This window comes from Carassius auratus, unplaced genomic scaffold, assembly GCF_003368295.1.
Source record: "Carassius auratus strain Wakin unplaced genomic scaffold, ASM336829v1 scaf_tig00008237, whole genome shotgun sequence".
Lineage (NCBI taxonomy): Eukaryota > Metazoa > Chordata > Actinopteri > Cypriniformes > Cyprinidae > Carassius > Carassius auratus.
Window position 1 is genome coordinate 14,660 of NW_020523922.1, and position 24,139 is coordinate 38,798.

Below are 24,139 nucleotides of genomic sequence, written 5' to 3' on the forward strand. Positions count from 1 at the left end.
ATAGCGAAGCTGGGTAATTTCAGAATATTTATTGTTAAAAACGGTTTTATAACAGCTGTGAAAAATTATCTGTATTTATTTCTGTGATCTGTGATATAGTCGATATACTGTATGTGGGATAAGTGATAGGGAACAGGAAAATTTTCACAAATCACACCTTGCGTACAACATCATAACTTGATCATGAAAATTTTTTTGATGTAAGATTGAACAACTTTTGCGTCACTCAATGGACATTTTACTTGGAAAGACTTCAATAAAACCAAAACTGTAGGAATATAAACACTGACAGACATGAAGACGGGACACTGGATACAATGAAACACATGGCTTAAGTACAAAGAGTAAACTAGATAATTAATCAAACACAGCTGAAACTAATGGAAAACTAATCAGGGAACATAATGGGTACATAAAACAGAAAGGACCTAATAAGAACATTATAATACAAATGGAACACATGTGTAAGGAAAACACATCACAAGACAGGAACAGACTCTGACATTACTCCCTCCCTCCCAGAAGGCATGTCCTCGTGCCTCACAGCATCCAACTGGGAGGTGAAATGGCTGCTCTGGATACCCTCAAAACAGACACGGGAGCCAAGGTGGAGCAGGCAGTTCAGGAGACCATTGTGGAGCAGGCTCTGAGGCCGCCGCCCCAGCCTCTGCAGCTGGAACCCTGTGACCCCTGACCAAAAAATAAAGAATACCTGAGGGAAATTACAAGGCTTCAAGGTTTCAAGGCCCTATGTGGGCTTGACATAGGGACCTTGATCCTCTCTGGGCCTAGAAACAGGAATGGGGGCACTTCTTGGGCTAAACTCAGGAACAGCAGCCCTCCATGAGCTAAACTCAGGAATAGCAGTCCTCACTGGCCAGGAATTGAAAACTGCAGTCCTATCTTGATGCTGGTCTGGAACTAGAACCATCTCTCTGGCCAGGGGATAGAGCTGATATTGGAACAAACTTTTGGGCTGAAGCCGACACCGGAGTGAGTTCTGGGACTGGAGCCAACACTGGACTGAGCTCAGGGGCTGGAGCCGACAACGGCGTGACGTTTAAGCGACACTTAAGCGAGTTCTGGGGGAGCGCTTTCAGGAAAGAATAAGGGCCGAGAGCATTCCTTTTTGCCTCATCCTCCTCTTTTGGTTACAAGTGAATAGTGTGGTCAGTGGGCTTGACTGCGGGCTGGTTCTGTATCGGGAATGGATGCTCTCCAGACACAGGAGGATCTCTTCTCTCCAGCTCAGTCAGGTAAATGGGGCGAAAGCAATTGGCTCCGATCCAAAAAAGAGAGTTTAGCATGGCATTGTCCAGTGCTATTTTCGCAGGGGAACCCACAGAACTCCCACACATACTCCACAAAGGGGAGATCTCTGCAGGCTAGGGCAGAGAAGCTAGCAGCTATTTCCATGCCGCAGGAAGAAAACAAGGGAAAACAAAAACATTTTCAAAAAATGAGGAAACAAAACATGCAGAAGGGGCACCACTTACTATACTGTTTCAGTTTGGTGTTCTGTCACAGTTTCTCAAGGTGCACATGACAAAACTGCAGGGATAAAAACACTAAGAGACATGAAGACGTTCAACACCAAACACTGGAGACAAGGAAACACAGGGCTAAACTAGATAACAAATCAAACACAGCTGTAACTAATAGAGAACTAATCAGGGAAAATAATGGGATTAGGAAACAGCAAGGACCAAATAAGGACATACTGTAATAATAATACATAATAATAAACATGGAGCACGTGGGAAACACAACACAAGACAGGAACAGAGTCTGACACACACATGCATCGATATATTCAAGAAATATATGTTATGCTTATATAATAAATATATTTATAGATGATATAGTTTAAATGAACATAAATATATACATGCACATAAATATTTTCAAAATATATGCTGTATATGCTGTGTGTCTATATATAGAAATATACAATACACTCATATTATGTAAACAAAGCATGTTTATATTTCGGAGGTGATTAATCGTTTTGCAGGGCTAATATATATTTATATATATATATATATACATATATATATATATATATATATATATATATATATATATATATGGATTTATTATTTATGTGATACACAGTGGTTTTGAAATAACAGTACACCAAATACTTTTTTTTCTGCCTTTTAAGTAATACTTCATTTCAAATTGCATTCACTGTCAGTATGGCTTTTAGATTTTCAGTCCAATTCGATGTTGAAATTATTTGTTTATTTTGGCCTGATATCAGTTTAGATTTTCATTCCCACATTAAATGATCCGTCACTGGAATGGACTATTAATCAAATGGAATATGTGCTTCTCATACAATGAACTTTACTCCAGTCTTATCTTTTCCCAGCACTCTGTAGATGCAGTGAATGCTGGTGTCAGTCCTATCGGAGACACATCATACAACTCCAGTCACTGGGACTTGGGGAGCTCCTTTTTCTTCGCTGGAACTGTGATAACCACAATAGGTAGCACCTATACATCTCTGGATATTATGAATACATTTCTAGACCTCTCCACCCCACATTAATATGTATAGCTCAAGCCAAATACAAGGGATTTGCTTGTGTCAAACATTTATAGTCTTAGTTGCAGTCAATATGCCTGACCCCTAACACTACCAATCAATCATTTTCTCCTTCAGCACCATTTATATTCAATGTGTGAAAATGTGCTTGCTTCAAATGTCAATCCAAATGAAACTACTGATGCTTATGTGGCGATTCATTGATTTTTAGACACATTTTATAGTCCCAGTAAGGAAATAAATCAAATAATCAAAGCCATAAATGGAAAAGAAAAGTTGAAATGTGAACTCACAATTGCAAGATATTAACTTGAAGTTGCAATTATTATTATTATCTGTAGTTCCCTGGCAGAAACACAAAACACTATTCTGACTTTTTTTTCTCACAATTGCACATTTCGATTTCACAATTTTGACTTCTTGCACGTTGAAACACACAAACATTAAAACACAAAAATACTTAAATTGAAAGTTCTATATCTTGAAACACACACACACACACACACACACACACACACACACATATATATATATATATATATATATATATATAATTTTTATTTTTAGTTTATGCTCAGAATTGTAGGATAAAAAGTCAGAATTGTGAGATATAACTTTTAAACTGCCAGGTAAAAAGCCTTTTTATTTATTTTTCACTCTGTGGTGAAAATACAAGGCATTAATTCACTACTTGCAGTTATATGGCACATTCCACTGGAAGTTTGATGTAATTCATTTGAAGTCCATAAGCTACCCGCTGTGTTACCTGCCAGGGCCTGTGATTAATTACTTAAAGAAGCTGTTGTGCAATACAATTCAGTATCTAAATGCTGACAGTACTCTCAATGTCATTTCTCATTGGCTCAGCCATACAGCAGGCAATGGACAAAGGTTTAAACAAGATTAGTTTTTACACTTCAGTTGGCAAACCTTCGAACATGCTCTCAGTAGACACATTTTGGATCCGTGGGGACCATAGTAGGTAATATCCTACAATTCCCTTTAAACCTACAGAGTATTTCTGACTAGGCTGCATTGGAATTAACAGACTGATTGTAGTATGAATTTTTACATAGCAAAATTTGAACACATTTATGATTTTTTCATTTGATTTTGTCTACTCTGAATTGACGTTGAAATAAATTTCCATGTAATTATCCAATAACATTCCCTTACCAGTATATCATATGACATTCTTTCATTTGTCATTTTGAATATACAGTATAGTGGTAAGTTTGCCTTTCAGTTGAATCTTAATTTATACCATTGCTCTCTTATAAGGGTACGGCAACATCTCTCCAAGCACAGAGGGAGGAAAGATTTTCTGCATCCTTTATGCAATTTTTGGCATCCCACTCTTTGGCTTTCTTCTGGCTGGTGTTGGTGATCAACTAGGGACTATTTTTGTGAAGAGCATTGCTAAAGTGGAGAAAATGTTCAGGGTAAGTGGACCATTGGGTTATTGAAACTAGGGTTATTGAAAACACAGCTGTGATGGATAGATGTACAGTACGATCTGTTTAATGGGCTCTGTGGGAAAGTACGCTTGTAAAGGCTGTTTTCAACTTAAAACGAAACATGTTTTTAAGTATTCTGGCCACTCATTTACATGACAACAACTGTTTGAGCGGCTTGAAAACACAAATCTTAAAAAACAATCCCATTACAGACTTTGTGTAAACAAATGCGAATGTGTAAACATGGTGATACTGTGCATATGCGTAGGATGCACATGTGTGTGGTGTTTTAAAAAAAAATCAATAAAATAGAAATCACCAATTAGGAAAAAGTTTTTCATTTTTAGTACATTGTTGTCAATAAATGTACCCTAAGAGTACAAATATGTTTCATCCAGGCTCATTGGTAGCATGTTCCTTTATGTACATTTCTACAAAACTCAAAAACATTTACCTATATGGAGGAATCACTGCAGATTCTAGTTGAAATGAACACTATAGGCAGTAAAACTCAGACAACTTTTATTCCTTTTTAAACAAAGTATGATTTATTAGTCCAGAGTCCAATTTTCGCACAGGTTCTTGCAGAATATTATGACTTTTTAACATGCTGCAAGCTTTGAAAACGAACACTTTTGAATGTTAGCATTACGTATACAGCTTTCTCGTTTTCTAATGCAATAGGTTTGCTCGGCAGCATTAGCGATATCAGCGATGCACTTGTGAAGTGAAGAGCTAAAATCTGTGTTTAAGTTAGTTAAAATAGCATGGTTGCATCATCAAAAACGTCATGAAAACACGACAGAGCATTAGCCTTTTAGCAATACTCCCCAGACATTTGAAGTAGAAACGTCGCAGAAACATTTGCAGAAACTTTTGCAGAAATGTCTCCACAAACACATATTTCTAATGAGCATGGGGTGATGTTTGGGTGACACTGCATGCAGTACCACAAGTCATGCAGTCTTGCTTAGGGCTAGATTATTATTATTATTTTTTTTTTTAAGTTATTCAGTAAGGATGCATTAAATTAAATAACTCTAAAAAACAAAAATCAGATTTCTGAAACGTCATGTGACTCTGTAATGGCAGCTAAAAATTAGAATAACAGGAATAATATCTCATTGCTGTGTTTTTTGATCAAATGAATGCAATTTTGTTAACATTAAAATATTCTTAAAAAATTGTTCCTACCGAAAACATTTGAACGGTAATGTATGCACCTGTAAAACACTGCTATGCTGATTCCAAACAAACCAAACCAACAATGTATTTTAATGCTAAATGTTCCTATAAAAATGTTTACCATGGCAATTAGAATTTCAAGTGTTAGGTTTATCATATTAGACTATGCAAGGTCACTTCTTTTCCTGACGTCCTGGGTGGCATTAGTCATGAAGATAGCAGCTCTTGTTTGTGGTAGGTAAGTCAGATCCTGCACAGCAGAGGTAAACGCCTAGTAAATAAACACAGAACTGAGGCTCCAGCATGCTGTGGCAGTGGCATCTGCAGTACGGGCTGAGATCACACCTCATTAGGGCTAATCAATCTCATTCAGACCATTATTAGGCCCATCAGAGACCTAATGAACACATGCCACCTTCACAAAGTCACGAAATGTCTTCTCATGCCACATGTAGCCGCTGGTGGCAATGAAGTCGTGCTGTTTGCGTGACTAAGAATGGCTCTTGTACGATCTTTCATGTTGATATTGTTTTTTTTTTCTCTTTCACCCCCACCAGCGCAAACACAATCAAATAAGCCAGACCAAGATTCGAGTGGCCTCTACATTGCTCTTCATCTTGGCTGGCTGCATTCTCTTCGTCACCATACCAGCCATCATCTTCAAGCACATTGAAGGATGGACCGGGCTGGAGGCGATTTATTTCGTGGTCATCACACTCACAACTGTTGGGATCGGAGATTATGTTGCAGGTACGGACAGAATTTAGTTTTAGATTTTTGAATTTAGGATTAATGCGGGAAAGCACTTCTGTGATTTTTATATGTATTTATATATTAAGTTAAATTAAATTAAGTTAAATTAAATTAAATTAAATTAAATTAAATTAAATTAAATTAAATTAAATTAAATTAAATTAAATTAAATTAAATTAAATTAAATTAAATTAATGTATAAATAAATGTATGAATAAAATGGCGAATTCCTGTTATACTAATGCCTGTTTCAATATTTTGTTCACTTTTAACATTTCATATTTCATCCCATGCGTTCAATAATGGAATTGTCTCTTTAGTAACTAAGCAAACTAAATTTTAAACAAAACTGGATATTCATAGCTTTTAAAGTGAAATCATTTACATGAAATAAACATTTATTTTAGATTTTTCTTCCTTCCTTCCTTCCTTCCTTCCTTCCTTCCTTCCTTCCTTCCTTCCCTCCCTCCATACTCCATACTCCATATCCTTCCTACCATCCTTCCTTCCTTCCATCTATCCTTCCTTCCTTTCTTTCATCCATCCATCCATCCATCCTTCCTTCCTTCTGTTCATCCATCCATCCATCCATCCATCCTTCCTTACTTTTTTCCTTCCTTCCATCCTTCCTTCCTTCAATCTATCCTTCCTTCCTTTCTTCCATCCATCCATCCATCCATCCATCTATCATTCCTTCCTTTTTTCCTTCTTTCCTTCCTTCTTTCCTTCCTTCCTTCCTTCCTTCATTCATTCGATCCATCTATCCATCCATCAAACATTTCTGAAGGTGTTTAATATTTTAAGATTAAAAGTTTAGGTCAGAGACAAGTGTGAAACCAATCTATACAGGCCATTTGGGGAATAAGCAAATGAGGAAGGTCACACAAATGAGCCAGAAGAAAAATAATAATAATAATAATAATAATAATTATATATATATATATATATATATATATATATATATATATATATATATATATATATAAACATGTATGATTTGATCATTTTACATTTAGTCTGTTGTGGATCCCTTTTAGGGAACAGGTTCAGTGGCTTTTGATTTGCTTTGGTAGACAGATCTCAGAGGCAAAGAACTTTACCTGCGCAGCTGAATGGATTCCTTTATAGACTTTGTTTCAATTTAGTACTTGATAAAAATAAAGTCCATATAAAAGCTATTCATTGTATTTCTTTTGAAATACTTGCAGACACCATAAATTGTCAAGAAAAACTGAGCTAGTCTGATTGCTGTTCTCAGGAAATAGCTTACATGTCTTTGGCAGGAGGTTTTGATGAATGCCTCAAAAAGCGTGTGGTTGTAGATTTAAAAGACAATCAAATGCTCCCAACCTCTGAAATGAAAGTGTCATTTATACATCTCTTCCAGGAGGCAACAGAAGAATAGAGTATCGTAAATGGTACAGACCACTGGTGTGGTTCTGGATCCTGGTTGGACTGGCTTACTTTGCTGCAGTTCTGAGCATGATTGGAGACTGGCTCAGGGTGCTTTCTAAGAAGACGAAAATGGAGGTGAGACTTTTGTTTGCATTGCATTACCTGGGTTAATCCTGCTAAATGTTTATACTTCCAAATATGATGTAATGGTCAATGACATGACACTATTTGATTAATTTACTAATATGGTTGTTTATATATATATATATATATATACTGTATACCATTGTCATCTTGCTGAAGGTGGGTGAAATTAAGGCTCACGCCGCGGAATGGAAGGCCAATGTCCGCGCAGAACTCCGTGAGACCAGACGCCGACTCAGCGTGGAAGTTCACGACAAACTGCAAAGGGCCGCCACCATTCGCAGCATGGAGCGCAGGCAGCTAGGTTTCGACCAGCGGGCCCATTCCCTAGACATGCTGTCCCCTGAACGTCGAGCTGCCTTCAACAGCTTGGACACCACCAATTACAAAACATCCTCCCAGGAGAGCATCGACACAAAGCTCAACAACCTGCGTCTACGAGTTGAGCAGAATGAGCATCGGCGGAGCGACCCCAGCCAGGCGTACTCTGAAGATAACCTTTTCAATCGCCTTGGTTCAGTCACAAAACTAGCCAAACGGAACAGGAACAAAGAGTTGAGGAAAAACATCCCAGACGACGGTCGGAAAGCCTTAGATTCCTTCTCCTGTAATACTCCTACAATGGATGAGGAGAAGAAAGAGGCCGAGGACGCGGAGCTTGAAAAAGAGGTCAACACCAGTCTGACCGACTTACCTCTCTTTGTGGAGAGCCCTAATAGACAAAACGGATTCATGCCTCTACCGCCACAGACCAAAGAGGAAGAAAACGAGACAAAACTTGAAGAAAAAGAGTTCCATTTGCAGATTGAACCCTAGAAGTAACCGTGTAAGAAAATAACATATGCCTAAAGTGCCTTGTTTAGCCCTTACCCTGAGCTGGGATGTGATAATCTCAATTTCTGCTGTTCATTTAACTGTTCACTGTGTCCTGATAACTTGATAACAGAAATATGGCGACAGTAGCACTGGAAGACAGCTAGTTCTTTTCTTCAGACCACTAAAAAATGCTTGTATAAGTTTGAAAGAATCTCTCCCAACGTCCTGGACAAAATTCGTAGCAAGCTACATTGGCTGTTTGTTTCACTGCTTCACTTTCAGTGTTATGTCTGCCAGACTGTACTTGTCAAGTACATTTGTCAAAAAACATAACTGCTTAAAAACAATGTCTGTCAAGATCTCCCACCCATTCGAAATGAAGAAACCTACCTTGAGACTTGAATCCCCTATGATCAAAGATTCTAAAATTCTTTGAATATGAAGAACCCATGTTAAATTGGTGACACGTCGTATATGCACGGAGCTCAACTGTCTTGTAAAACAAGTCGTTCGCATCAATATGTGATCCAGATTCATGAAGTTAACCTATGAAATCTCAGGGCTTGTAGTCCTAGTGTAACTGTCAAATTGTACGGTATGTCTGACATACAATTTTCTGTGCTCTCATGAAATATCTAAAGCTGTTGCTTCACAGTACTGTTTTCATAGTTTGAAATGATAGGACAATGGGACAAAAGAGAAGCCATAAGGTAGAAAGTCATGGTAGATGTCATTTAAGCTAGAATATCTAGTAGAGTTTAATCACAAACAACTGAACATATCCATTTATTTCATTTAAATGGACAGTTTACCCCAAAAATGGGTTTTGTCTATTTATCTGAAGTCAGTAAGATACAAAACGACACATGTTGATGCCATTTTTGGGTGTACTGTCTGTTTAAGCCAATGTCAAGTAAGCGATTTCGGAGAAGTTGAATCTAATCTAAAAAATATCTTGTAGCCTATCACCAGTAAGGGGTGTGTCCACTTATGATGGGGGAGGTGCCTGTTGCATAGCATGGCCAAGTTAACAAGATAGTATGTGATCCTTTTGGGTAGAGGCCTGTGTTTTTGTTTTGATATTTCAAATATCAAGAGTTTCAGAAATCAGAAATCGCTTATTGCACCTTTATTTAATTGACTGATGGTGCTGATTACACAAAATAATAGCATATTCACAATGTTACGTTGATTTGTGAATGATCAGGGTAAAATCTTGACTCGTTTGAAGTCTACTAGACATTCTGTATGTGAATGAAAGAAATATGGCATACTTATGTGATAGCTTTATGAAAGTATAGGATGCAGTTCCATTTAGGATTGACAGGGAAATGTTACTCTTTTTTTGCCAAAAAACCTTGCACTTTTTACAAGTTTCTGTGTTCAGTTTATGATTTTCATCTCTTCTTTTCTAGAATGTTTCTGGGATAGACTTTTGAGACACCACTAAACAATATTGTGCTAATCGCCTGGGAGCGTCTGACGTATTTGTGTGTGTGTGTGTTTGTGTTGAAACCAAATACTGCTTTGTCTGATGTGATTGTTGTCTTGCTGACTGTATTAATGAAAACTCCCTGAGGCAGACACATGTATCAGTACCTCATTCCCAACAACTCGCAAACGCACACATACATACACTTACAGCTGCAGCAAAATGCTTGTTGTTGAGCTAATGTTAATTACTCTTTTCATGTTTGCAATAGTCTAGAGCGAATGCAGCAACAGACTGAATATTTCTGATAAGGAAAAAAAAAAACTATGAAAATGTAAAGCATTTTAAAGCATTCAAAACTATTAAACACATGGATCCCTAAAGCATGCTATTGTGCTAATATGTTATCATGCTATGGTATTGATTGTACCACAAACATGCTTCTTGAGACTTTGAAATGTCCATGTTTTGAGCTCTACTTCGGGCTGCACATGCAAGTAAATTCCTGTTCGCAGTATCTGCAGTATCTTGTGCAACCATTACATTCAATGTAGTGAGTGCCTTTTGGAAATAAACACAGTTGAACAAAAAAACAAAAATGGTTTGTTTGCCGTTTTCTCTTTCCACTTAGTTTAGACCATTTTCAGAAATGACCTGCAGTGTCTCATCGATTGTACGGTTTCCTCGCTCAAAGGTCAACTTGAAATGTAAGAATCCACAAAAACATCAACAACTGAAAAAAAAAAAAAACACTCAACGTGCTATTTTAAAATCTAGAGGTAACTTTGACCTTCAAATGTGTTTCCAGGTGTAAGATCATCCTGCACTACAATTGCAAATATTGTGCAACATTGATGGGCAAGAAATGCCTCTTAAATAAGCCTGGAATGAAAATCAGCCAAACAGCATTTATCTAAACATTCAATAACATCTTAATGAAAAAAGGATTTACGCAAATATTTGATAGGCTAAATTGTTCAAAAGGCCCTTTTGTGCCATAACTGCAAGAGAAATTTCAATTCGACTGCAAGGCCGAGTGAGCTGTGTGAAGAAACTCTTTTTAGCATTACTGACCTTGACATCTGAATCAATAATAGTAATGAAGCTGTAATTGTAGGTAAATGTAGAAGTAATCTCTCTTGGGAACATCTTGAATGTTTTATTTTCACAGTTAATAGAGATCTAAAAAGCAAAACTTACATTATTAATTGCATACATTTCTCAGAACATTTTTTCCCTTCCTTGTTCTGTTTTAAAAAGGCTAATAATATTAAATATCATATGGCCATCCATCAGTTTGAATTAATAAGTAAACAAGTACATTATATGGTTACGTAAATAGACCTGCAATGAAAATCTACTGGGAAACTGTAAAGCACCAGAATATTATAAGTCTATATAAAATGATGTCCAGTTTCTCAATCTATATCAAGATAATGTAAACCTAGCAACTTTTGCATGATATTTGCACAAAACAACATTATGTTATGGTGTTCTGCTGGTATTTATGGTTCACAATAGTATAATTTATTGTAGCTTTATTAAAATAATTATATTAACCTGGGAAATCCCTGTGAAGTTGGCTTTTTGCAAAGCAGATTTCTACAGCATCACACCTCTCAGCATCCTTTCTATTTTCTCACAAGCAACAGTTTCACACACTGTGTGAAGAACATCTCAAGAACATCTCTACACCACTAAACAATTAAAAAGTGTACAAAAACATACCATAAAGTATTCTGTAGCACAGGCAATCCAAACACGACAGACAGCACATTTAAATATAGTGCAAGAAGTTCATGACTAGTGGCATGCATGTCTAAATTTGTTGAATGTGTTGGTCCATGTGGGACACAGGCTCATTCAAAGGTGACATGAAACAATAATTTATCCTACTTCTCTCTAATACCAACATCCTGTTTATATCAATATTAGGTTTAGGTCAATATTTCTTATTAACTTATTGAAAGATTGAGAGACAAGCAGATATGTGTGAAGAAGTGTGAAAAAAAAAACTGACATAGCAAACATTTGAAAAATAGATGACCCCTTTAAAAGTGTCGAGATCATGCGTCCAAATAATGAAATAATGCATAAAATGAGTTGAATAAGTTAGCTGATGCACATCTTTAATTAACATTACTTTGAAATTCTTACTAAATGTATTTGGCTGTGAGTTATGCTGATTCATTAATCCACTATATTGTCTAATGCCAACGTTCACAATTCCTACTCCTCTCGTTGTATTTTACACTATTATTGCCTTAAAATCCTTCACAATATGCAGTAATATAACAGCTTGACCCACTCGTTATGTAATTATAAACTTCTTACATCTTTAACAGTTTAAGTGGCCATCTTGTCCTCGGATGGTCTTCTCTCTAACTTCTGAACATTGTGCTCATTTCATTTTCATACATTTAGTTGGTTATAGGATACTCTTATTGTTGAAGTCCCATAATCCAGTTCTGTCATTTAAAGAGTTCATTAAATATTAGATTTATGTTGAAGTTATTTGAAATAGAATCGATATAAAAAAAAATGGCTAAAATTACATTTCTTCGTCTGTATAAGTCCTCGGCCCGCCGCGTCCCAAAATTTCCACCCATCTGAAAGTCCTGCCTCTGACTTTTGAGAAGACCATAATGAAAAAATTTTGGAGTTCCACTCACTGTCCAATGCCATTTACAGGTTTATGCCCAGTGATATTAATGAACTGTTTAATGTCATAGGTGAACATGATTTCAACAAGTTCCTGGATCAACATTTGCATTCAACATTCCAATCAACCAATTAGAATCAAGGAATACTGTACGTAAATGTCAGTTTTAGACTTACAATCAAGGTTAGATGTTTTTACACCCTTGTTATTCACTTTCAGTCACAGTAATTTCACTCTGATTTTAGGAATAAATTATGGGTAGAACTGTTAAATGTCATATGCCTGGCAAATTAGGTAAATTTGAAAGTTTGCAGACATTTTTGTATTATGTCTAGCATTATAGAAAAGCTGCTCTTACAGACAGGTGGGTAAGATGCTTGTCTCAGTGGCACGTAAAGGTGAGCTCTCACATTAGTGCTGGAATCACACCTGTCACAGTACGGAACGGATGTGGCCTGAAGAACAGATGAGCTCTTGGCAAGGGCAACAGCGCTGGTGTCACACACTGATTCTGGCTTGAATCAGCTGGATCACAGCAGGATCTTTCCTCTCCAGACTGTTAGAAGTCGAAAGATTGATGAAACTGATGCTTGTAAGCCAACTATACAACAAAACAAATTCATATGCACTTTAATAACTTATTGTTAATTGTTTGATATTTAATATTAACTGTAATAACTTCTTGTGGATGCACTTGCTACTTTTATTAAATTGCAAACCAGTTCATTGTTTTTTATGGTCTTTCGGGTGGTTATTATGACAACGTATTTCACTAATTAACTAATAAGTTATTTTTTTTTTAATAAATAAATTAAATGAAGCACAACATTTTCAGCAGTTCAATAAAAAGAGATAATAATAATAAAAAAATCCAACAGGATTTCATACCCAAACCTGGATAGGAAATGAAACAAAAGTGATTGATTAAAAGTAAGTGTCATGATGGTTTCTGTTATTTCAAGGTAAAAAATTATTTGCTTTTACTTAACTTTTTATAATTGCCTTTTGCAAAAGTATTTATTTATTTATTTATTTATTTATTATTAATTACAATATATTTGCAATATTTGTTTTTTTAAAAGAACAGACTTTATCTATATTCTCACCCTCATTTATCTATATTCTCACCTTAATTTTCAGTGAATGAATCATTGAACTGACGATGAACATATATTAGGGCTCAAATTCATTGTTATTCCAGTTGTTACAGATGCTTTTAGACATATTGGGGTCAGAGAGGCAGGAAAGAGAAGTTCTGCTTGAACAGGGCTGATCAGTTGAGGTTCATGTCAGTTTGGTTGTTCTTGCTGCTTTGTGCACTGAATGCACTGTTCTGATTTTCCTTCATCTTGTGTATGAGTCTTGGGGGTGGTTGTTCAGACGAACAGTTTATGATTGCAGCAGATCTGAAAACAAACACAACAAGCCCACCTGGACAGCACTAGGAATCACGAGCCTATACCACAGTATATCAGGCTGAAAAAGTATGGCGCTATAATATACAGTTGTAGTACAAAGTTTTAAAGGAGCGGTTGATTGCAATTTCACTCTTGTAATGTTGCTGTTTGAGCATAAACAATATCTGCAAAGTTACAACATTTAAAAATTCTTGCAGTTTAATGCGGCATGCCTACAAAAACGACTTATAGCAGAAAAACTCAGATAAACCCGCCCCCGGGAACATGCAACAAAGGAGGCAAGGCCATGTTGTGTTGCTTAATGGTGCTTTTCCAGAACAGCTCAGTATGCCACGGACAGTTCGGTTTCGCTCGGTTTGCGTTTCCACTGCAGTTTAGTACTGCTATACAGTGGGTGGGATTATTCTATTGTGTTTTAGTTGTGCTGCCTTAATATTACTGCCGGAACTCCTAAAAATCTTTTACATTCTACATCGCCCCCATCAAGCCCTTGCTCCTCTGCTATCAACGAGAGGAACATCTGTACTTGCTCAACAGACAACGACACAGCCATTTTTTGGTTGTTTAAAAAAGTTGAGCTCATTCAAAAGAGTTGTGTTTGATTCTGTGCTGTGCTGATTTAAATCTAGTGGTTCTGTTGTGTTTCATGTCGCAAGTTCAGTGATGCAGGGATTGATGATTCTCTCCGGCCAATCAGTGATCAGCAGAGATTACATTACGTTTTAGTAACATAATGGTTTGCTTGGAACCTCAACTGAGTTGGTACTGAAAAAAGTACTAGGTACTGTACCCGGTGGAAAACCCCCAAAAGTGATTTGTACTGTTCTGTGCGAACCATGCAGTAGAAAAGTGTCATTAGAGGAGAGGAAGAAAACTAAAAAAAAACTATTCATATACGGATTGCAGTTCTGTCTTCTAATGATTGTAATAGATTCACAAGTTTCAAAATCATTGTTCTTAAGCAGCAGTTCTTAATAGGGATGGTTGATACCACACATTTTGTTTTCAATACAATACCAATACTTTTAATAATGGCCAGTATTGTCGATATCGATACAGATACGGTACTTTTAAACTGAACTTTTAGATTATGCAACGTATTTAATTTTTATTAGTACAATGGGTAATAATACCTACGTAACTTCATATTTGAAATGCATTTTAACATTCAATACACCTTAATTGCAACTTATTAAGTTATATTTTTGTTTGCACATGGTTAAAATATGTTTACTGTAGTGGTAACCAAGGGAATCTACAAATACCATAGTTAAACTATGTTCACTTTACCATGGTTCACTGTCATAAGGGACTGCCAGTAATAGGCTGCTGCAAGCATAAATTGCAACCTTTTTATTCAGAGAGTGTATGATTTATATTAGCAATACAGAATAGAACAGTAGCAATATGAACTTTTAACATTCAAATTTAAATAAATGTACTTTACAAACTAGGGTACAATTTCAATAGGTTTCTTGTGGAATAACATATAGCCTATGTTTTTTTTTCTGCATTGTACTGGGCTTTTTTTTCAAAAACATAAATGCTCTCTTATTATGGGCTACTCTTGGGAAACGCTGCTCTGTTTAAAAGCACCGTCAGAAGTGAGTGAACACTCTCTGTAATTGATTATTTCTGCCTTGCAACATTTGCGTGTTCAGATGAGCAGAAAAAATCCCTTCCACACAATTATTTGCTAACATAGGTTATTCTTCCAATTTAAGGCATATTTTAGGCATTATTTTGCTTAATAAACAAAATCACTGGTAAATAAAAACACCATAGTATCAATATTTTTTATTTGAGTATCGATACTTTTGATACTCGCATCAGTATCAATATATCGATACTTCAGGATTAATTCACCCATCCCTAGTTCTTAATCCTGTTCCACTCTCTCGCTCTCTCTCTCTTCCATTCACATCATCAGCTCAGCTCAAACAATGTTTCATTTATACACTTATTTTCACATAGCTATGAGAAACGTTAAACAGGGAATGTGCGTCTGGTTGCGTACTGTATTAAAACTTTAATCAGGATAAAACCATATATTAAAAGCTAACAGAAGCAGTAGCATTTACAAAGTGTATATAAAAGTAAAATCAAATACTTGTGTTACATGCTATTGTCAACACACGTGAATGTGTACATCGAGTACAAGTGTGCTTTATTTGTCAGGGCAAAAGTTTATTAAAAGACAACTATTTAAAATGTTTAATTTGGCATTATGATAAATTGCACATTTTAAAATTGTACTTAATTTTTTTTTTCACAAGAATTCTCAAGCTATAAACTAGCTTTATGAGAAGAACACAATGAAATTCAAGTCAGTATATATTGAAAATCAAACAAAAGATGACACATTTTTGGGTGAACTATGCCTTTAATTTCTGTGTAAATCAGAGCGGAGGGATGTGAAAAGTGCAGCACACAAAACACACAGACTACATCAGTTACTGAGAGAATAAAGAGGTGTGACGTGATGCAGTTGGGTTGTCATAGTAACTGTTACCTCTTGAAAATCTCCTCATGTAGATTTCAGCCAACTGAGAGAAAGAGAGAGACTGTGGGAGACTTTTACGAGGCACAATAGTACCGATATCGACCTCCTGAAAAGCTCTTCACATGATGTTTATTTTTGAATCTGTTAAATTATGCTGCCGCACCTTGAATGCTAATGCACTAATGTATCATAATGAGCCATGAATAGGTGTAAACATGTTTGTACTACCATGGAATTAACCTAATTAGGGACAAGTTAGCTGTGCAGTTATGAATAAACTTTTTGCATAAGAGCACTTTGTGGAATTTGATCTTACATCAAATATTATACACATTTGCCTAAATCCATTTCAGCCCAAGCTTTTCAACACACAGAACACCCACTGGATTTTAAATAAATAGTTTTCAGGGTAACTTTTAGAACTATTAATAATACAGTTCTCCAAGGGTTAGTTCACCCAAAAATGAAAATTAGACTCACCCTCAAGCCATGCTAGGTGTATATGACTTTCTTCTTTTATACGAATCCAATCAGAGTTATATGAAATATGATCCTGGCACTTCTAAGCTCTGTCATTGTAGTGGGTGGGTGTTTGTTTGAATTGTGATAAAAATGCAGTGATTTGTGCAACTGTTTTATGCATTCTGATTCAAAAGAAGGCACGGACAGGGGCAAAACTGTGAAAACATCAGAGAAAATAAAACAAAAATACAGGTTTTTGGTGATTATTGATTTTTTTAAAAATGGAAAAGAATATAAGAACTCAGGGAACATTACTAGTATGTTATGACCACAAAGCAATTTTACCATTTTGCATGATTTGTAAACTAACACTTTCTGATGTTTGCATCACATAATCAGCCACACATTTAGGGCTTTTCTGACATAGTTAACTTGCTTGGTAGCCCACCTGGTATGACATTAAACTTGTGATGCACAACTGGTACAAGTATAATGAATGTCAGGACACTCCACTAAAGAGCTCAGAACGGTTCATTCTGCAGCCAATGAAGCTTGTACGGAGACAAAATTAAGATAAAGATGTTTTTCAGGAAGTTGCGTTTTCTGAAGCTTTTCTTACTAGGGTGGCAGTGGCTCAGTGGTTCATGTAGGTTGCTTACAAACCGGAAACGTTGGTGGTTCAATCCCTGGCTCCATCTGACCAAGTGTCGAGGTGTCCTTGAGCAAGACACATAACCCCAGCTGCTCCTGATGAGCTGGATAGCCCTTGCGTGGCTGACATGTCGCCGTCGGTTTATGTGAATGTAAAGTGCTTTGGATGGCCATGGGTCTGTTGAAAGTGCTATATAAATGCAGTCCGTTTACCATTTTAAAGTCAGTTGGGAGCAGCTTATTCCAGAACAGCCTCTTCTGGCTATTTCATTGTTTATTTAATGCAATATTACTTTGTATTATTAAGTAATGTAGGTAAGTACATGTTTTTACCAACTTTTAAGTCAATAACATGTCAATGTTATCCTATTTATAATATGCACACTTTTTTTGTGAATTTATTTTTTTTTTTTCTTGGCTGTAAAATCAATAACAAAAAGATGAAGCTTGATTTAAAGACTCTCTAGTAAAAAAATAAAAAAATGACAAGAAAAGGGAAACAAAATCTTCAAAGGGGAAAGTGTTGTCGTCAGCAGGATAAACAGACGGAGGATGACGGCTTTGCCAACGAGCCGAGCGCCAGACGCGATGTAAGGATGAGGAACAGAGGGAAGCAGGGATGAAGAGCCAGCAGAGAGTACAACTGGTTCTAGAGTATAAATAGTCTAAATCAAGAAGTGATTGCTGGAGAGATGTGGAGAACTGCCCACAGGTTCTTGACTTAATGTTACGTAGATTAAAATAAAAAAATGGTACTTTTTAGTGTGAATACTGTTTGAATGACAAAATAAATTTCAGTGTGCAAAGATACAGCAGTGCCTCTTTTATGATATTGTACATTCTAAAATATTTTCCTTTTTCATTATTTTGTTATTATTTTTGTAGCTCAAGCATTAAAGTGTGCTTCTTGAACATTAAGGCCATTGGTTGGATTCCAAGACATAAACTGATAAACTGTGTACCTTGAAAAAGAGAAAAGCATCTGGCAAATGCATAAACATTAGACAATTTTATTTTAATTATTTTTCATGCAGTTTTCTAGCAAAAAATAAAAAAATAAAAAATAAATACATTACATATATATATATATATATATATATATATATATATATATTATATATATATATATATATATATATATATATATATTTATTTATTTATTTATTTATTTATTTATTTATTTATTTATTTATTTATTTTTTGAGTGAGCTACATAATTTATTCTCAATATCAAGAATCACATGGGCTAGTAGACATAAACTTTCCTAATGTAACAGGAAGCAGTCATTTGACTCTCTCTTCAGGTACAAGTTTAAGTGTTGCTGTTGTCTTAAACATATTCGATGTGTTATATCAACACGTACAGATTGTAAATCCCCCGCTGCTTCTGCAGAGGAACATCCACGGTGTTGATTAGGCTTTTAGAAAACAGGATGTTTCATTAGCGCTGCTGTTGTCAAAATGTTTTTGATGCATGATTCCCATTACTGGAATATTATGAGCCATTGACCCTGTGAGTGCTGTGAGGTTATGAGTTGTTTTCTCTTTCTGCTTGTTATTTCATCCAGAGGCTTATGTTCCCAGCTGCCTCTGTCACTTGGGGGCTCCACGAGTTCCTCAATGTGACTCACGCTGGCTTTCAGTGACAGTGAGACAAACAAAAGCAAGGAATGAGAGCTGATTGGATGAGTATTATTAACCTTCCATGAATCTAGATATGCAGTACCTGGGGGAAGAATAAGAGTTTAGGGAACATCTACATCAGTCAAGTGGAGAGTGAAGAACAACAGTGAAAAGAAACAGAAATCAAGCACACTGATACATGGTGCCCATAAGGCCACGATATAATAATGAGATCTTAACTTGTGGGAACATCATATTATGTTGTAACCATGAAATCATTTTGTCGAAGTAACAACATCCTTATGTCTGACTGGATGGCAGTTAGATTAGAGGTGAAATGGGGACACATGAGTCAAAGAAACTTCACAGTGAACTTTAGTGCTGCTGCTATCCATCTACAGTATCTGATCTAACTATCACTCTATCATCTTATATATCCATACCAAATACCTAAATGTTACAGCAATATATATATATATATATATATATATATATATATATATATATATATATATATATATATATATATATATATATATATATATATATATATATATATAGTACAGATCAAAAGTGAGAGTTTTCTTTATTTTCATGACTATTAAAATTGTAGATTCACACTGAAGGCATCAAAACTATGAATTAACACATGTGTAATTATATATGGAATTATATACATAACAAAAAAGTGTGAAACAACTGAAAATATGTCATATTGTAGGTTCTTCAAAGTACCCACCTTTTGCTTTGATTACTGCTTTGCACACTCTTGGCTTTCTCTTGATGAGCTTCAAGAGGTAGTCACCTGAAATGGTCTTCCAACAGTCTTGAAGGAGTTCCCCGAGAGATGCTTAGCACTTGTTGGCCCTTTTGCCTTCTGTCTGTGGTCCAGCTCACCCCTAAACCACCTCGATTGGGTTCAGGTCCGGTGACTGTGGAGGCCAGGTCATCTGGCACAGCACCCCATCACTCTCCTTCTTGGTCAAATAGCCCTTGATGCCTTCAGTGTGACTCGACAATTTTCATAGTCATGAAAATAAAGAAAACTCTTCGAATGAGTAGGTGTGTCCAAACTTTTGGTCTGTACTGTATATATATATATATATATATATATATATGTATATATATATATATATATATATATATATATATATATGTATATATATATATATATATATATATATATATATGTATATATATATATATATATATATATATGTTATGTTAAACAGTTATGTTGTTCATATTGCCACAATACATGAATAATACATGCATGCCATACAAAACATCTTACATGTATAATTACTATTTATAACTAGTGAACAATAAACACCACTACTTGCATGGGATGCAATAGCAAGCTCAAGCACAAAAAGTCCTTTTGAGCTCTAGGTGGCACTACACAAGCTGTAATATCAGGCAGCGTTTGATTACAGGAGAAAGGAAGGAATGCTTGGAAAATGGAATGACGTCAGTGGCTCGACTGGAGTCAGATTAGCTCACACCAAGACAATGGATGTGGTCTGCCGCTTTCTCAGGGCCAACTGCTGTTCTTTTACTGAACACACTCCCAAATTGGGTTACAATTGATTGGGCCCATGATGCATTTCCATGCTGTGCATTTCCTTTAACAAATGTGGACACAAATTAATGAATGACACAATTTAACCAGTGACTGGATAATAAAAGAGCTGTTGTGTAAAATCAAGTAAAAAGCCCTCAGCTAGAACTCTGTACTTCCTTACCAGACAATTACTAATAACTAAAATAACCAAATAAATACTGGATTTGGTTTGTTTGAGGTCTCATTGCAGATGTTTAGAAGTAATTTTGTCTTCCAGGTTACTAGGTAAAATGGTAACTTGCCCATTAGAGTATTTTTTTTTTTTTCATAAATCATGACTCATGTTCCTGAGTGATCAACTAAAGCTGAGATTGATTAATACATTTTGTTATTGTCTGTGGTAATTTTGATTTGTACTGATACAAAATGTAAAAGCTTATTATGCACAGATTTTTCATGTTCATTTTATAACATGAAATTGACATCTCATACACAATGCTGTTCAGAAGTGTAGAGATAAGATTTTTTTTTATGTTATTAAAAGACATATCTCACCAAGAATGCATTTATTTGATCAAAAATACAGTAAAATGCTATTTATTCCTGTGATGTCAAAGCTGTTTTTCACATCAAAGATCCTTCAGAAATCATTCTAATATGCAGATTTGCTGATCAAGAAACATGTATCATCATTATTATGAATCCTGAAATCAGTTAAAAAATTATACTGACCCCCCAAACTTTTAAACAGTACAGTGAATCTGGATTTTGAAGAAGTGGTTTTTGGTCATGATGTGTTTACAAGACATTTCTTTTAACATGCTTGTTATTCTCCGCTGAGAAAGATTTGATTTATTTATTTCTTTATTGTCATTTTGCGAACTCTAGGAGTATAATACATAGATGATTTCAATGAAAATGTATATACCATTTACATGTCTACTTAAATGTCTGCTTCATAATGGACCATTGGACTGGAGGCATAAATGAATGATTGAATTAATGAATGAATAATTAATACATGTTTACCTTTTGAATTATATAGTGGAATGGGGTTCAAAAAGTCTAAAACCATTTTTTTAAATACACTGTTTTCATTACAAACTACTTTATTCAGATTAACAATTTAAGTGAACACACACATACACACACACACACTTTCCATAGACTTATATTGTTTTTATACTGACCAAACTTTATTTTCTATCCCCTAACCCTATACCCACCACACACAAACAGGGAGATTTGTGTTTGGATCCTCTTTAAATAATAATAATAATAAAACAACTAAAATCTTCTCCTGAGACACTGTGGTGTCATCTAAATCTAAGTTCATAAACATTACACGATAAAAAGTTTCTGTATTGCAGGGGGGAACAAATCAGACACCAGTATGTGCTGTCCTGCACTGACCTCTAGTGGTCAAGAGCACACAACTCGCTTTCCAGTTTAATTTAACTATTTAAGTCAAGAGACACCGAATTATACGTCATTCTCATATCTGTATAGTTTGCTTCTGTTGGGAGTTTGTCTTTTAACTTATTAATGCAATACAATCAGCATTCAGACAAAAAACAGAGCACGGTTTGAACTTGATTACTGAAGCCTCCAGATGTCCTTTACCCTTCCAAACGCAGTGTAACACACTTGAAAATACATTATCTAGCCAATTGACCAAGTAACTACTGTGTCCTAAGGGATTTCAGAGGGAGGAAAAAGCTGTAGCCCTACACATACATGCTAATGGCTAATAAGGCAGTCTGTGTGATTGCTAATGCCTAAAACAGCACAGCGGAAACGGTCATCTTCATGTGTGTCATATACATTCATATCATGTGTAATACAGCCTCTCTGTCTGCAGGGTTTGTTTACTGACCTTTTGGCCTGTTGATAGTATACAGATGGCTGTTCACTATGGGCCTAATAGCCTAACATTTATTTGACAGCTCCTAAAGCTTTAAATGTAGCAGACTACATTGGATTCAATCTTCAAGTGAACTTTATGTACTGGCTATAGCTTACATCACATTGAACACAGTCATCGATGTACAAAACTCAACTGGACAAGGCTCAAGACTCAGCAGTGGCCGTAACAGTAGAACAAAAACAAACTGTAGAAAAAAGTACACTTATTTGTATTGAATGTGCACATGTAATGCACTTCAAATATTAAAAGTAAACGAATAAATAAATTAACAAAAAATACTTGCTTTGTGACAGTTTCTTAACACACATAAGTAGTTTTGTAAAAACGACACTAAGAGTGGTTCCAGACCATTATATTTAATTCGCACTTATTATTATGTTGGCTTGGCAACAAGCCAACATACTGTTATGCTATTTAAACTTATTTTTATTTTTATTTTTATTTTTATTATGTTGGCTTGGCAACAAGCCAACATACTGTTATGCTATTTAAACTTATTTTTATTTTTATTATTATTCTTCTGAGACAAAAAAATTCTGAACGCTACTCCTCCTAGGGCTTTAAAGCCACAAGCCCCAAACTCGGCAGACACCTGCGGGATAGAGGGGTGGTGTGTGCTATATCTTTTCAGAGTGATCAGACTTAAAGTTTTTTTTTAATTAATTTTTAAATGTAAAAATTGTCTGAGAAAAATTGCGCCCCTACAGTTGCAATGACATTTAGGGGAGGGGAGCAGTCAGACGAGAGAAGAATCGCTGCTGCTCAGCTCAGGCTGTCTACACGGAGCCGACAATAAGCGAATTCATTCCTATTTAAGACATTTTAAAAACGCTATTGCACGCAATCCACACGTTAGAACACACCAAGAGCTAAATTGAGATGTTTCTGAACTGTTTAAAGTAATAACATTATATATTCGCGGCAGCCAACTGCTCGCGAGCTGGCGATGTATTTCTCTGAACACTTGAAGTCCACATTTACAGCCTTTCACATTAAAACACTGCAGCGAAACGGCACAAAACAATTAGAAGAATATATTACACACATGAAAATGAGTGTTTATATGTGCTTGTGAGATTTCTCTGTCAGTCTGAACGTCGCAGCGATTGCTCAGCGTTGCATAACATGGTAAAGCAGGGATCTGAGACAAAAAGGGTCGCAGGCATCACTGATTATTTTTGTACCTACTTATGTGTTATGCTATTATTTAATATGACCATTTATTAAAACAGAAATGTGTATTTTAAGAATACGTTTTATAACGTGCTCCGAGCATTCAACACATCAAGTTGGCTTCAGCCCCGCGCTGCGGGAAACTGAACTGAACAGCTGAGCAGCTGATGGCGCGTGTGCACGAGAGAGAGCCGTGCGTCTCGCGGACAGGGACAGCAACACACTGACAAGCTAAACCAACATATGTTATTATTAACCGATCGGATCTCATTAATACATTATATCTCAGGCCAAAGAACCGAGAGAAAGACGAGAGAAATGAGCACTTCATCAACAGCCCAAATGACAGCGTAATATGAATACTGGAAGGAAAAAAAGTCACGACAGCCTTTTAAATTAAAACAGTGCAGCGAATCAACACAA

General features: G+C 35.8%; 1 protein-coding gene across 1 annotated transcript; it reads left to right on the forward strand.

The window, feature by feature from the left end:
- Positions 1–2,326: 2,326 nt before the first annotated feature.
- LOC113071829 (potassium channel subfamily K member 10-like) lies at positions 2,327–8,301 on the forward strand. The gene is made up of 5 exons (XM_026245136.1): positions 2,327–2,492; positions 3,833–3,993; positions 5,751–5,943; positions 7,334–7,476; positions 7,645–8,301. Exons 1-5 carry the CDS (start codon positions 2,327–2,329, stop codon positions 8,299–8,301), a joined length of 1,320 nt encoding a protein of 439 aa, XP_026100921.1.
- The last annotated feature ends 15,838 nt before the right edge of the window (positions 8,302–24,139 follow it).